At 29.9% G+C, this 17199-nt stretch overlaps 1 protein-coding gene across 1 annotated transcript; it reads left to right on the top strand.

Annotated features, from left to right (window-relative positions):
• The first annotated feature begins 97 nt into the window (after positions 1-97).
• On the top strand, positions 98-16880 carry LOC124354759 (lysosomal acid phosphatase-like). The gene is made up of 7 exons (XM_046805446.1): positions 98-1864; positions 4692-4796; positions 7937-8176; positions 9651-9824; positions 11381-11507; positions 14745-14968; positions 16690-16880. Exons 1-7 carry the CDS (start codon positions 1697-1699, stop codon positions 16837-16839), a joined length of 1188 nt encoding a protein of 395 aa, XP_046661402.1. The 5' UTR covers positions 98-1696; the 3' UTR covers positions 16840-16880.
• Positions 16881-17199: the final 319 nt, after the last annotated feature.

The raw sequence follows: 17199 nt of genomic DNA, 5'->3' as shown, positions 1-17199 counted from the left end.
ATACAGTTATTTGCCCATGTAAATCCCACCAATATTAATTAAGTATATTATTGATCTATATCAGATAGTATAAACTGCAGAATCCTATAACTAAGATTCTTCAATACTTTCTAAAGAGACATTCAATTTGAAACCTGCTACGTTGTTATAAGAAGGGGGTGTAACCTACCCATATCTTATAATATTTATTTTTAGAATAATTAGTTAACTGCTTTAGTAATTAATAAAATGAAAACACAACAATTTACTATGTATAGTACATTTTGGAGAACAACCTACTATATTTCATCCTTATTCTGAACATCCCGTTTAAAGACTGGAGCCTGCATATTACTAATGAAGAAAAGACAAGGAAGTTTGTACATTTAACATGGAGAACTGCACTGATAAAATATTTTTACATTAAGGCAAGATTTGATCTTGCTGTTTTTATCTCCAGTTTAGGCTTAATATCTTGAAACACCATGACTATCTTTCACTGGTGAGCTGTTAATAGTTCAAAACACATTTCTTATAAAACTCGTATATAAATAATTTACTATAACACAATGTGTATTTAAAGATATGTAACGTTTTCAGATATTCTGCAATTCCAAATAAGACTCCAAAATATTACCAAAATTAATTTTTGTACAGTAGAGCCCACAGGAATTTGAATACATAAATAATTTATTTTTTAACAAGCAGATATAACATCCCTGTAAATGGTCACATTTGGGGTTTTTTCATATTAGAGTTTTAGTAGTGTAAAATTAATTTATCACGTATATCATGAAAAGATCAACTCCATTACTAAACATTTAAAATATACTGTATTTCTTGCTGCCAACTAAATTTATGTTTGGGGTATGAAGAAATCTTATGTAACCTGCATGAAATATGTAAGAAATTTGATGGCTTGCATTTGAACTAGATGTGTTTTTATAAGATATCATGTTCGAAGCTGGGAGTCTATTTGTACGAGGTGGAGAATTGCTTTCATTACTCTGCCCAGGTGGGTAAATAGGAGATGGTTGTTCAGAATCTTGTAATGCCTCAGCATTGATGCTTCAACTAGGAGACAAAATAAACAGGTAATTATGTAGTGTTCCATTAATAGCGTATCTATTATTGAAAAACATTAATTTTTCATATGTTAATGGGCTCATAAAAGTTTTATTTTAATCCCTACAATAGATCTTGAATATTTTCTTATAGGTTCAAACACAAATTTCAAATAATATTCTAAACCTGATAGGCAGATCATTGTTTTTTTCATAAGTTTATAAGTAGTATTTTCAAATGATTTATTATTGTACTACAACATTTTTTTAGTTGTTTTTATGCTTCTTGGCCTAAAATTTATCTTGAATTAAAGACCAGCTAAGGTTATAAACATACATATAGCGTCACTTTACAAGTATCTAACCTTCATTCCTACCAGAAGTAAGTTTGAAAAAGAAATCAATTCAATCAAATAAAATTATAATACTTTTGAATTTTATCACCAAATATATTGATAAGATTTCTTACAATGAATCTAAAGTGTGCATTTTAATGCTTAAATTGTACAACAGGAGGGAAACGTCAATATTGATAATTTTGGCAGAATAAAGTGGCTTTATCTATTCTCCACTCAGTGAAACACAAGTGTCAAGGTGTACTAGGGCTGACACAGTCTTATAATTGTGTCAGGCAGCTATATAACTGTAGTATAATGGTTTCTTGCAGCTGTTTTCGATGCTGTTTATTCTCTTTGGCACTGTTATGCCCATTTGCTATCATCGGGTTTGCTCTGAGTTTGGCCTTCAACAAAGTAGAAGATGTGACACCCCCTGATGCCAGAGGCTCAAGAGCTGTTGACACCCTTAAATTTGTTGTTGTTGTAAGTACAATGTTTGGAAATAGAAGTAATTTATAAAAAGCAATTTTAAAAAAGCTCTTTAAACATTGAAAAGGAATAATCCACTTACAGTACTTAAATACAATTTCTTTTTCTGTAATAATTTGTCCATTCTGACTTGTATAGAGTCAACATCCAAAGCGAAAAAAGGAAGTTAAATTACATCTTCTTTAGTATTTTCATGGCTCTAACACCTCCACTTTGGCACTACTCATGTAGTCTATCATCTTTTAGGGCAGCGGGAGATACTAACAGTATGCATCCGCTGCGGTCAGTGTGTTTAAACTGTCCATAAACTAATATTAGAGTACATTATTTTGTTAAGGTATATAGCACTTGGTATCTTGTAATTACAGAAAATATGCAAAAGAGGATAAACATTTCTGAGACTAGATCTAAAGAATAATTATTCAAATCAGCTTTTTGGTCAGTTTAAGTTTTTTCATTTTCAACTGATTTTCCATATGACCTATTTACTTTGTCATTGTAGTGTCATCTTCTTATGAGTGTATTTAATGATAATCAATGATACTCCTTTATTACTGGTAAAAATAAACATTGCTATTTGTCACACATTGTCACATTGAAAACATTATTGTACCATTGAGTTGTCACAATCCTCCAGTTCGTCCAAACTTGTAAAAGATGCAATACATTAAATAAATAAAAATTAACACAAAAAATTAATAAATTTAAAATCCCTTTACAGCATGGATAAAAGAATGCACCGTACTAAGATTAGCAATAATTGTTTAATTCATCGGTGATCCCAAAAACTCATCCACTTCTTAAAATAGGCGTTCCAAGGGGGAAAAAAGCCAATTTGTCTTTTGAATATACCAAATGGCAGTGATCTTACATTTATTTAGCAGTGCATACTATAATTTTGGTTCTAGAATATTGGTTGCTAATGAATATTGTTTGGAAATCAGTTTTTGGTCTAACCAGTCTTTGACCCCTTATTTTATATTGTTGGATGTTTTGATATGTTGAGTTGTTTGATGTAGCAACAATTTATACACAACTATAAACAAGGAACTGTCAATGATATGGAGTTCTTGAATTTTTGCATGAATCTTTATAACCAATACCAGGAAACATAACTTACTGCTTTTTTGGCGTTATTATTAAGATGTTATTAATGTTCTTTTTAAACGTATTTCCCCATATTTCAATAGCATAAAACAATTGAGTAAAAAAATGCATAATATACCATTTTAAAAGCTTTTTCATTGCAAAATTCAGACAGTTTTCTAATAATAAATATTAGTTTACATAATTTTAAACTAAGAGTAGTTATATGTTCATTCCAATTTAAATTTTTGTCTATAATCAGTTTGAACAATTTTGTAGAATCATACATTGGTATCACTAAATTGCCAACTGCTCTTTGAATTTCCAATCTATTGGTCTTAAATTTATTGTAAATAATTTTATATGATTTGAGTTCTTCAAAAGAATCTGTTCAAATTTTATACTAGGCATTGTTGAATCTTTTTCACTATTATATGAGTTCGTACACATTTCTGATGAGCAGTACAGTATGATAAAAGTAAATTTTTACTAGCCCAAAGATTGAATTTTTAAGGAGCACAAGTCCTAATGAAAATGTGAAAAGCAAGGAGCATAAATGAATTATCTTTGAATACACAAGTGTACTAAAAAATGAAGAAGAGAGATGTAAATAAGAAAAGAGTGGACAAAGGAAAACATATACATAGTTTAAGCCTTGAGATTTAATTTTATTAGAAAGTAATAATATTTTAAAGAAACTTGAATCTAAAGTGAGATAACTTCCAGTTATACAATGGTCCTTACACGATAAAGGAGATTGAAGGATCTGATACATATTTTGTTTGTTTAGGAGATTTAAAAGCAAAATAATGTTGGTGTGTATCATGTTTCTAAAATAAAGAAATGTATACAATTAGAATGATTAAACAATTTTAAAACAAGAGGAAAGAAGATAAATGTAACATAACAACTGATTGATCAAAGAGTCATTAATATTTTTAATACTATATATTTAAAACAGATTATTTTAAATAACAAAGTAATAATGTTTTGATTTGTTAATTGATGGTTTTTATTGCATGTTGTAGAGAATAAATTTAATCTTTCATGGATATTGATTTGACTTATACTGTTAACTAATAATAAAATATTCAGATACTGTATTAAATACATGTATTAGAGTTATAAACTGCATTAAGTTTTCCAAATTGTGTATTGCTCTGAGAATGCATAAACAATTTAATATTCTTGTAATAATATTGGTTTCTGGAAGGATTATTTTTTAATATGGATTAGTATTAAGTTATTGAAACAATTGTATCAAGTTAAGAATATGAAGTGGTTCAAATTAGTGTCATATTGTCACAGCTGTGTCATATTGAGACAGCTGTGATTCTCAATGATTGAACTTTTATATTAACATTAACACATACCTTCTTCAATCAATTCAAACAGTAGTCACCTTCTGGTGTTAATAAGTATTAAAAGCGAGGATTATCCATCTGAAGTGTTTTAGTTTATCATTAACCTCTGTGTGGCTGCCAGTGGTCGTAGGGTGGAGAAAGACTTCCTCCATGCCAAAATACCATACTGTGGCTCATTTGTTTACATGTCAATTATATTCTGATACGCATATAATTAATACAAATATTATTCAATAAAGGAAAATATTTTGTTTTAAAATGTAAATGTTTAATACTAATCTGCATATTTTAACAAGAATTTTGTACATGATACTAGGAATTGAAATGTCCAACTTATTATTATCACACATTGGTACTTTGTTTTGTTTTAGATATCAAGACATGGAAACAGAGGATCATATTTTTCATTTCCGAATGACCCGTATCCTATTAATGATACTAATTACTGGCCATATGGTTCAGCTGAACTCACAACGGTAAGTCATTGAACAGCACTAATTGGTTAATAGATTGTGATTTGTTTTGTTTACAACTTCTTTGATTATGCGTCTGTACTCATTGTACAGCGTAATCGTATTGTTCTTTGCCCTTATAATTATTGAAGCTCATATTACTACAAAGAAACTTTGTAAATATTTATAGGTCAACACAGTCTGCTGTTTGACGTTCAAAATGTTGAGAGATTGCTCTAAATAAATATTTAAAATTGTAATCCCTTTTGTGATAACATTCCTGGAAAGAGTGTGAAAATAAAAATATTGTTACAGAAATTGGATGTCGTTATTTTTATTAGTGTTATAGATAGGCAGTTATTAAAGATATAAAATTAAATTTGAGTTTAAAAAACCTACTAAAAATAATGTTTCAAATAAATACTGAAGGAAAAGTAGACTATAAATGTAAAATATTCAGAACTATAAACTAGAATACAATTAAAAAAATGTCCATCTTATTTTTTGAAAGTGAATACTTACCAAGGCAGTTACATTACATTAAGATTGTGGTTGTGTTCTTGAGCACTGTACATTTGCCATTTATTCATTTTTTAAATGTTTGAATAAGGTCTATAAAATGCTTTGTAATAGTTTTGATTGTATTAGTTACACAGGAGATAAATCATCCATATGGCTTAGAAAACAAGTTTAGTGTAGGTGGAAGGATGTATGATATTACCAAAGCATTCGACACTGTTTCTCACAAAATTCTTCTGCAGAAATTAAAGCACTACGAATTTCAAGATTCAAGTATTGCACTCATGAAATCTTACCTCGATGAACGTTATCAGGCTGTTTGTTTGGAGGGCAGTGAATCTACTTTTCAGTTGATGGAGCATGGATTCCCATAGGGCTCAGTGTTGGGACCACTGTTATTCATAATTTATGCAAATTACCTCCCCAATGCTATTCAGAGTGAATCGGTGGAAGCTTACCAGTTTGCTGATGACTTGCTGTATGTGAGAAGGGTAGCATGGCATTGAATTTGAGATTGGATGGATTATCGAACATCATACAAAATTGGTCTGAAGCAAATAGTCTTTGCCTCAATGACGCTAAAAGGGTGAACATCAAATTCACATCAAATCACACATCAAATCGCACTAGAAATATGCATTCTGAAGCTGTCAAGTTCCTTGGTGTGCACCTTGAATCTAATTTAGGATGGGAGACACACATTTGCAAATCTGTTGCGGAATATTTACTCTCAGAGTCCTTTATCGCACCATCTCAATTCAGGCCTTGCTTACCGCATACTATGCCCATATTCATAGCCACTTGGCATATGGAACCATTCTCTGGGGAAACCATTTTACTGCTATTCGTATACTGGTTCTTCAAAAGAGAGCATTAAGGGTAATGACAGAAGCCCCATCTAGAGCACATTGTAGACCAATCTTCAAAGAACTTGGAATTTTGACCTTACCAGCAATGTTTGTACTTGACTGTTTAAATTATGTCAGATGCAATATTGGAAACTTTTCAGCCTTTGAAGATATACATTATCATAATACCAGACATAGACAGGATCTCTTCATTAAATTTCATAAATACGCAAGAACTCAAAAAAGTTTTGAGGTAGTATCAGTGAAGCTTTTCAATCTTTTACTTGTTGACACAAGACTGTTGTCTGTAAAGCACTTCAGGCAAAAGCTCAAAACGTTTCTTACCAACAACCCAATTTACAGTTATTTGGAGTTTTTTGATATTATACATCTTTTTGAATAATGTATAAAAATTGTTATTTCTTTGTATGTAATTTACTGTTTACTCTAAAAATAATTTTTTACACTATTCCAAGTAACATGATTATCACAAATAAAGATTGTTTGACTCTTGAGATATGCTGAGGTCTGGTGGATTAATTCAAATAGTTTAGAGATCCGTGGTTAGGCTTGTGTCACGTAACACTGTTACTGTTCAAATGTTTACTACCTGAGCCTCTCACTATAGAGTGAGTGGAGATGGAGATGGTAGTCCAAGCACTCTCTTTTCCACACCTTAATTTATAGCATTGGATGAGTTATATCTTGTGAAACTAATACAATCTAATTTATTTTGACTGACAGTATAAACCTAACTTTTAATTTTTAAATCTTTCAGATTGTTAAAAAAAAATTGTTTAAATTTCTCTCTAATGACGTATATGTAGACAAGATATGGTGATGTAACATAGGAACACTTTTATTTCAATGTGCTCCTTCAAACAAAGCAGGTTCTCAAAAATTAGAATTTCCCAAATTTTATCTGCAATTGAGAAAAAATTAGCAAGGTGAAGTATTTTGTCATCACTCTGTGTATTATTAAAATTATGTAACTAACATATGGTCAACATAAGTATAATAAAGAAAGGACGGTGTTATTGAATTGATGTTATACACTTTAAAAACTAAGTTCCGAGAAAATAATTTTTATTGTAGTTCCAACTTGAATTCCTCTTTTTGTATAAAGAGTGCACAACTAATGGTCATTAACCCCTTTCACTGCAACACCATCATGTACCAACTTTAGGTCACTCAGAATACCTCAGTCAATGTGAAAAACTGTGTTACCTCTGAAGCTATTATTATATATTGTTGACACCTTCACTGCAACACCAATCATGTACCGACTTTAGGTCACTCAGAATACCTCAGTCAGTGTGTAAAACTGTGTTACCTCTGAAGCTATTATTATATATTGTCGACACTTTCATTGTAACACCAATCATGTACCGATTTTAGGACACTCAGAATAGTAGTAATGTGTGTCTGTTGCAGTGAATTTGTTAAACATGGTAGGTATATTCTAGATACCAATATTGATTTAATTTTTGTTAGAATTTAAAACTTAAAATATTATTGCTTGAGATATTAATGTGTACATGAGAGCATTGTGAAAAACAACGTTTACTACTTTAGTTTCTATTCTTCAAATTTATGTTTAGTCTTAAATAAATTGCTTATATTAGAGAGATCAAGGAACTTTGTTTCATATTAAACATTTCCAGACTTGTTTTCTTCCTTGTTTTTTTATTTTGTTTTTTGGATTTAAATGATCTTGAGGAAGGAAAGATTGATGGTGCCTTCATTGTAATAAAATACTTTATGCAAGTAATTGAGACTATAAACAATTTGTTTCAGTATGGTCGTGTCCAAATGTACAACTTGGGAGTGAAAATACGTTCTCTCTACAATGGGTTTCTTGACCCACTGTATTACAGTGATGACTTCTATGCTTCAAGCACTGCTGTTGATCGTACATTGATTAGTGGAGAAGCATTTCTGGCTGGGTTGTTCCCTCCAACAGGTTTTCAACTGTGGAACAAGAAAATACTGTGGCAGCCTGTTCCAATTTATTCTAATTCTCTTGACAAGACTATGGTAAGAGTTCATAGGTGTTTTCATAGATACAGTAGACTATTAATTGTCAGTAGATTTTACCTGTGTGGAAACCTTAACTAATAGTGGCAATTTATAATGACTTTCAGTTTATTCTTTTATCACTTTTGATATCTATGTTTATAAAACAGTATTAGCTTTATTGTTTCCAAAATATTTTTAAAGTCTTGAAATTGGTTTTAATGTATTTAGTTCAATGTGAAATCTTTTGCTTTTGGATACCACAGGTAACCCTGTTAAGCAGATAAACCACCCATGGATAATCCAAGAGTTCACTGTAGTTACTAGATATTTTATAGTACATAATAAAAGTAGCTAATGTATACTTGCATTCCTATATATATATATATTCCATATATGGCTGTCATCCTAAAACTTTAGGCTAGAAAGATAACTTTACACAAAGTTTGTTACTTTAAGTACTACTCTGAAGCATTCTTCACTTTTCTTTTACAATGTTTCAAGACTACAGTGTGTTGTACAGTGTATTTCATAATCCTGTTCAAAATATCAGAACAGGGGTTATTGAAGTACAAGTCGTGGCTGTTTTAGATCAAATAAGAAAATTATTCTGTAGAATTACATTTTATTAAGTATTTTTCGGTTCTTACCAACCAATATTTAGAGTAATGAACTATAATTTCAACATTTCAAAACACCCTGTATATTGTAAAAATTTCTGTTTTGCACTATCTTTAAATTTTGGGTCCAAAATATATCTGACCAAGTGTGTGTTTTACCCAGAAAAGATTATAACGATTATTATTTAATTATATCAATAACTGTATATCATAGGTCATATGTATCCTTTCCAACAGTTTCAATAACCATAATTTATTGTATAGTAAAACTTTTTATTATTAAGGTTAAAAGCTATTGATTATCAATTCATTACTATTATGTTTCTTTAAATCTAACTTATAGATTTTAATCCAAAATCCAAACTAGTATTTGGAGGTATGCTAAGAAATACAACCAGGAGAGAATGATCTCAACAGACTGCTACTGAACAATGCAACACTGAAATTGCTAATATATCCTAAATAAATAATAACTTTTATTTCTATCACACTACTAGGTTGGGTTGGTATTATTTAAGAATAACAATGCTTGTCATATTCACATGGTCTACATATATTACCAATCTGAAAAGTAGATAGAAAAATCAAAAATAAACTGTAGTAATTTTTAGGAACTGAGGTAGTTAACATATATACATCAATAATATTTATTTTTATGTCAGTATTATCATAATATTTCAATACAATATATACATTACACAAAATTTAAGTTAGCAAATGTGCCTTTACAATGAAAAGATTTGTACTTATATAAAAAAAATAATAACTGAAGTGATTTTAATTAAGTACTATAAAAACATTCAACCATAAGAGAGTTTTCTGTTTACAGAAGAAATAATATTAAAATATTAATTGTTTTTTGTGTGATTGTTTAGGTAGTAGAGTGGTGTGCCAGATTTGTACAGGAACAGATAATTTCGGAAATGAACTACGAAAATGAGAATGCTTTCAACCTTACTTTTGTGAACAGTTGTCTGAACAGAAACACAGGATCTAACATGTCAGGAGGTTTTGGTCTGATAACTGCTTGGGACACGTTTATAAGCGAGGTAAAAGAGGTCATAAGTTTTAGTTGTGATTTCAGCAAGTTTAGCACTATTTTATAGCTGTTGTAATAATTTACAACTTTAAACTCCTTAGCGGTTAATGTGACTGAAAAAAAGAATATCCATCAATGACATAAAGGAGGTGGGAGAGGTGGCCCAAACTTCCTCCAATACAACTGATTTTTATAATTATTGAAAATGGAATGTGTGATGAGATCCACAATAGAATCGATATTTGGATCCAGTGAAATATAATATAATGGTAGCTTATAAAAGTCATACTTAATTTAATATAATTTTTAAACTATTTTGACAACATGGTAACAAACTATACAAATAACAAAGTTATCTATTTATTGTACAAGCTCAACTAATTTAAAATATTAACAGTGTCCTCTTTCATGTTTATAGAAATTTGAGGTAAAAGTTAAAAAAGTTAATCTCAATGACATTAAAACTTCTTTATAGTACTAACCACGAGTGATGTTGGCTAGTTTTCAAGAGTTGACCTCTTCCCCATCTAATATCAATCATGTTTGATTTTGTAGTTTTCATGAACAAAACTTTAAAATGTACAGACCTAGGTGTATATTGCAGTCCACTGCACAGGTCTTTGATACTGCAGATTCTACTCTGAATAAATTTAACTGGGATTTGCTTGGAATTACAAAGTTGAAGAAATTCCAACTTATAAAATAATAGTAGAATTGGTTACATTGTTTTTAATTTAAATTATTTATTCAAAACAAAGTTTAAATTATTTTATAAATTATGTAGGCCTACACAAAAATGCTGACATTAATTGGGTGATGTTCATTGTCAACCCAATGAGTCCCAGTGGTAGGCATGAGGAACCAAATTTGCTGTATGATACAATCTGCCTGAGGTCAAGAAGGTTATAGAGTAGCCTACACACAAGACTGAGGAAAGGGATGTGGAAAATGCAGTGTACGTATTTCTGGAATCTTTATCTACACTTGTCATTCCACTAACCAACCAAGAGTTAGATCTGAAACACACAAGGAATCCATGCTCTGGAATAACCATATTCTGCAGCATCATTCATATATGATGAGATTTTGTTTGTTAGCTTTAACATTATACATTCTTGTGACAAACCATCTTTATGACCATTTCCTGGTCATTTTCACAGCATGCAGACCACTTAATACAGTTGCCTCTCACGCTCATGACCTGAGCATCAGTGACACACAATCATTTAGTTTAGATATCATAAGAGAGAGTATAGAAGAAGGCAGAGAGAGGAGACTGTGTCGGTAAGAGAGAAGGAGACAGATTAAATGAGAAAGAATGTTGGTTATAAGTGCTTTCTATGGAACATACACAGACCAACAGGTTTTAAGGAAATTGGAAACAAGACAATTTATTAGATAAGATCTGCATTACTAAGTTTTGTATTTATTAGTGTTTTCATTGTTATTAAGTGTAACTATGTACAAAATATGACACTAAGAGCTCAATAAGTACACCAATAAATTATTAATAAACCTGTTGAGTGCATTCTGATTGACTTGACTAATTAACCATGAATGTTTCAGGAAACAGAAGGATATGTTTTACCAGACTGGACTAAACAGGTTTTTCCTCAACCAATGACCTTTTTGATTAGAAGAATGTACTTAGCATACTTTGCAGCAACAGATATGATGGTTAAATTTGTTATAGGTAAATACGATCTTTGATAACAATTTTCTATTTTTACGTGTTTAGAAACAGTTTATGCTTTACATCTTATCTTGTATTTGTATATTAAAATACTAAATTTGCAGTTTTTACAATCAAATGACAAATTGATCACATTTGTGTTTAGTTTTTCATAAACTAATAAGAAAATAACTAATTATAATGTCAAATTAAGAAAACATACTTTAATGAAAAGAGCGGTATTCATTGCAAGCTCAGTGTCCTAAAATCACTAAATAATCATTATTACCTTTTTTAGTCAGATATATTTAAACATTGGCATTTGAGAGTTCTGTTTATTCAAACAAGTATTGATTGAGTAACTTCAGATTCTGTAGCTAAGTCATACATCTGCGAATGAAATTAATATCTTGAACTTAAAATATGAAATTCATCTAATTTTATTACAAAATAAAAATTGTCTACAAGTACTGTATTTGTGTTGGAAACTTCTCAATGCTAAAGGCTAAAAAGAAATAAATCAGGGTTGTCTTGTAAAGTGGCAGGTGTGTCTCTGATCTAGTATACACTTCTGTGTTCATTCAGTTGATGGATGACAAAGTTTTTACACATTATTTTTATAATCTGAAATCAAATTATGCCAATTTAATGATGAGTACACTTAAAATTGTTATTTGAACATACACCAAACAAAGTTCAGGAAGAAACATTTTTGTCCCTTTATAAAATAAAGAAAACGTGTTGTAGAAATAGCATTCCATTCTAATGGTAGTACACGGAACTAACTCATTTCAAAATAGCACATCCAATATGTAAGATGCAATCTCATAACTATATTAAAATTTGTATCCTATAATCAACAATGTCTGGCTACAAAATTACCTCAAATGTGGAATATAGTAGGGATTATTGATTAAAACATACCTTGAATATAGTAGAGTGACCCAATTTGTGGTTTCAAAAATGGGTCTTATGATTTTTTGAATTATATACTTAGTAGTATTTAATAATTTTATAAATGAGAAAATGTATGCTTAATTTAGTTATGTTAAAAATAAACCCATTTGGATATTTTTAATGGTTTGTTATTTACATTAATAATGTTTTTATATTTACATTTGAATTGTTAAACAAGTAACTGATATATGAACAACATAATAGTTATTGAAAAGAAACATCTACAGTGAAGGCTGGGATGGATTTTGTTCAGTTAATAATTGTGTTGTTGATAAAGGAAAAGTAAATAGTTAGTTACCTAAGTTGTTTTAATTCATTCTTATAAATTAGAAGACAGTTTGTTGAAATAGAATTCAGTATGTAACATATACAGATCTAATAAATACTGTATGTTAAAAAATACTGTTCTTGGTGGCATTCCACACTGTCCTGAATTATAGAACCTGCTGAGAAGATAAAGTTGCTAATGCTATAAGGTGTTTCCATTTGAAATCCCTCAATATATGTGCCATCCAACCCCTAATGTTAGAAACACAGTGTCACAGAAGGGTTCATAATCAAGAGTGATGTATATTTATCTTAGGACTTCTTCTTTTCCTTTAATATATGAAAGGTTTAACTGATAATAAGTTAACAATATTTTTATTGTTGTTCAGGCTTACAAAAGTATTGACAAATTCATTCAAATTGAGCAATATTGCCATGTCAATAACCTACTTATATAAATAATATTACAGTACTTAAAGTTAAGACAAATAAGTCAATAAATAAAACAGCTAAAAAAGTTATTGCTATATAAAATCTCTACTAAACTAGAGACCAAAATAAAAATACAGACATAACAACTTATACATATACAAACAAAACACAAATGTATTTATTAATGAAATGAGACAGACACTTATTGTAGAACATTAATACATAATTAAGCACAGTTGCATAGTATAAAAACTAAATTCTTAATTTAAAAATTGATCACAGACATTATGAAAAATTCATTTAAAGAATAAAAAGGATTGTTGAGTAACCATTTATAAAATTGTTGTTTAAATATTTTCACTGAATGTTCACTTATAAGGAGATTAACCTTATTGTGAACTTTCAGAGAAAATACAATGTGACTTGATAAAGATTTGCTAAATCTATAGTACTCAATTACTGCCTTTTTCTTATTGCGAGTATTGAATTTCATTTGTAAATTTCGATAAGTCATGATTCTTCAAAATGAAAGCAACCAAATCAAAGATAAATAAATTGATGATAATTTGTACTTCTAATTGAGTAAACAAATATACAGTAAGCTTTTGTTTCTTGATTTTGTTATTACCCTAATTGCTTTTATTAAGAATCAAAATTTCATCAATCCTAGACCAATTAATTGACAAATTGAAAATAAGCATAGTACATTATTTCCAGATAGTGACTTGGCAAGCCTCTATTTCCAAATGTCAAAAGAATTTCTCTTGCCAGTATGTTCACAGCATCAATCATGGATCTTCCCTTTCTAAATCCAAACTGAGAAAAATTTAGGTAGTAATTATTTTCAAAGAAGAGAGATTAACCTGCCGATATACTATCAGGTCAAACAGCTTGGCTAAGATTTGGATTAACGATACTGGTTGATAACTCTCAGGTTTATCTATCTCACCTTTTTTAATAATCCAACATATTTAAATTGTTTTTTCAGCACTGTCAGCTATGCTGCATAGCTGTTCTCAGTTTACCTAAAAACAATACCGTTTATTTCATTTTTGCAAGATTTTATGGTATACCATTTGTTACTTTCTTGTGTAGAATTAGTAAATATGGCAGTACTAGGAGATTGAAGTGTTACATGTCTGTATACTAATAATGGCAACATTTTAGATTGAGGAAAGAAACAAGAACTTGTCATAATCTCTTCTTGCATATGTTTTTCCTCTATTAAATAGTTAGCAAACAGCATTTAAAAACTCAAAATCTATTAAATTTTATACAAAACTATCAAGAACTATGGTGAAGTATTTTTATAAATAGCATAAGATTGACTTCATATGATTTTTGAAGAGTATAAAGTTAGTTTAGGTGATGATTTAACCTGAGATAATGGTATAAGTTTCTGTATTCACTAAGAGAATGATGAAGAATTGAAATGCTCATCCTTTTGTAATTGTAGGACTTAGGCTACTTAAATTTTAAATACTTTATACTCTTAATTTCAAAATGATACAATGCGTATTATATGAACTACATAAATCTATTCTCTGTATAGGTAAATTGTTGAGTCCATTGGTTAACTTCAGATGTTTTTCTTTCTTTAAGGCCAGTTCTATAAGGAAATGCTTGGAGTGATGGAAAGTAAAGTAAATGGCACGCTGACTCCTAACAGGAAGATGTATTTCTATTCCGGCCATGATACCTCCATAGTGACTCTGCAAGCCGTCCTGGGCATACCCAAGTCTGAAATCATCGGTGCAGTGAAGCCAGGTTCTGCAATGCTGTTTGAACTTCATCAAAATATGACAACTGAAGATTACTTTGTGGAGGTGGGTTATCAAAAATCAAAACTTGACACAGATAATATTCTATATGGACATATGTTGTGTCTACTTTACAGAAAATTAATAACATACGTTAGATTCTGGTTAATTAGAACAAGGATGTCTGGGTAAAGCGATAATGTTTTGTAAGGAAAGTTTTAAGTAAACAAAGTATAAGTAGTAGCGATAATTAATATCTGAAATAATATATCAACTACCTTTAGGAGAATAATTATTTATAATACTTAAGATGCAGATGCATTAAAAATAAGTTTAGAATTTAAGTAAATGAATTTATTATTAGGTAACTTAAAACAGTAAAATATGAAAATGCACAAAATACGAGATATTACAAAGATTTAATGATTAAAGGAAACCCTTACCACTAGTGGATTAGATCTTCGGTAAATACAAAGTATACTCAATAAGTATCCGAATTGGCATTATTAATAAAGAAGAGTTTGACTTACAGCTTTAAAACTTATTATTTTTCAAAGTAGTCCACTTCTGATGCTACTCATCTAGTGTCATTTCCACTACTTAAAGTAGGTTTTGAAGTTGCTTTTTGGAACTTAGAAAAGTCAAGTGATTTCCTGTGTACTGGATGAGATCTTGTGCAGCCAAGATGCTTGCTTTTTTACTGAGGTAAAAAACTTACAACCTTTTTAAACATTTAATAAGCTTGTGTATAACAAAAACAGTCATCACTAAAAACATGCTATGACATTTCATATGTCTCTTTACAAGTATCTCCAAGCTATTCACAAAACTGCATACAGATACTCTGGGTGATTTTTCTGACATATCAACATGCGATGAAGAACTCGATATGTGTGGAGACCAACTGATACTGTCACAGAACTAATCATTGTAGATTTACCAAACCTTGTAAATAAGTCAGGTGTAATACAAAGTTCAACTCTGCTAAGTTTCATTGTTCTGCGATGCTTATCAGAAGAGATATAATACCAAACTAAATAGTTTTTCTTGACTTATAACGTTATAGGCATTAATAAACCTAATTGAAATGCACTCTTACATTTTTCAGTTAAAAATACACTGTTTGTCAACATGGCCTCATAAGATGTGATGAAATTCAAAACAAATGAACAATCTTCAAAAACATATTTATGGCAACGTCCACTGTATCCAATCATCCAGTTGTAGATCACCATCTGATCAGCTCCCTGTGTTTGTCTTGGAGTTTTATATTTATTTATAATATAAAACCCAAATAAAGTTTAATTTCTTATTCTAAAGGGAACTACTTAAATTATTTTTTAGATAGTTCAATTTAGCCTGTCCACTTTTGGTTACTGAAAAGTGCAGACATAAAAAAATATGAGAAATACTCAGTTAAAGTAAGCTTAATCTTTGTCATAATCAAAGTTTTCATTACGGTGTAAAATTTAAAATCTAAGGAGTAAGATTTTTTTCCAACCAAAGAGTTTATTCAAGTTGTATCCCATATACATTGATGTGACAAAGACGAATGGTAGCGGCACTGAAAAAGGAATTATTACAAATACTCAGTTTGCCTTAGCTATTCAGTTTACACTACTCCCTACTAACCAGTTAAAGCATCTCAAAAGAAAATTAAGATTACATGGATTAGTATGAGGAAGAACCATGTATAGTGATAGTTAACTCCTCTAATTATATGACTTGTCTTAAAATATTTATTTTGATACAAATAATACAATCTAATATTGTACAATCTGTTGTAGGTGCTGTATATAGATGGCAGTTCTTCTCATTTGACCCCTGTACCCATTGACGTCTCTGCATGTGGTCATCCCTGTGGCTTTAAACAACTTGTTAACATGACTCAGAATTTTGTTAATATTACCAATTATGAAGAAGAGTGTCAGATATAAAACATGTTTACTTCAATATATTTTTTGGCTTTTTCATCAGATCATGGACTATTATTTTACTACCCAAATGTTCATGAGCATATTATGTTGTTAAGTGTTCTACTATTAAAATACTATTATAAATAAATCCCAGAAATAAGGGAATTCAAATAAGTCAAATTTATCTCTATTCTGATCTACAGACTTAGCAATCATTCTTCAGTTTTGTTTGCAGTTTGAAGATATTACTGATTGAGGGTATCCATTATGTCTAGGATACGATTCAACTTTCTTAAATCCGTCTTTTAATCCATATTTATCAGAGCGTAAGCTCTTTCCTCTATCAAATAACGAGTAGGCCACTCCTTCTTTGACAGATTT

The sequence above is a fragment of the Homalodisca vitripennis genome, chromosome 2, assembly GCF_021130785.1.
Source record: "Homalodisca vitripennis isolate AUS2020 chromosome 2, UT_GWSS_2.1, whole genome shotgun sequence".
Classification (NCBI taxonomy): domain Eukaryota; kingdom Metazoa; phylum Arthropoda; class Insecta; order Hemiptera; family Cicadellidae; genus Homalodisca; species Homalodisca vitripennis.
This window is presented reverse-complemented; position numbering and strand designations above follow the sequence as displayed.

What these genes read in the sequence shown, in the direction of transcription:
- LOC124354759 (XM_046805446.1), top strand. Translation starts at nt 1,697, where the DNA reads ATGGTTTCTTGCAGCTGTTTTCGATGCTGTTTATTCTCTTTGGCACTG. An exon ending in GTTCAGCTGAACTCACAACG is followed by an intron (nt 4,797 to 7,936) that starts GTAAGTCATTGA and finishes AATTTGTTTCAG; the next exon opens with TATGGTCGTGTCCAAATGTA. An exon ending in GATGGTTAAATTTGTTATAG is followed by an intron (nt 11,508 to 14,744) that starts GTAAATACGATC and finishes TCTTTCTTTAAG; the next exon opens with GCCAGTTCTATAAGGAAATG.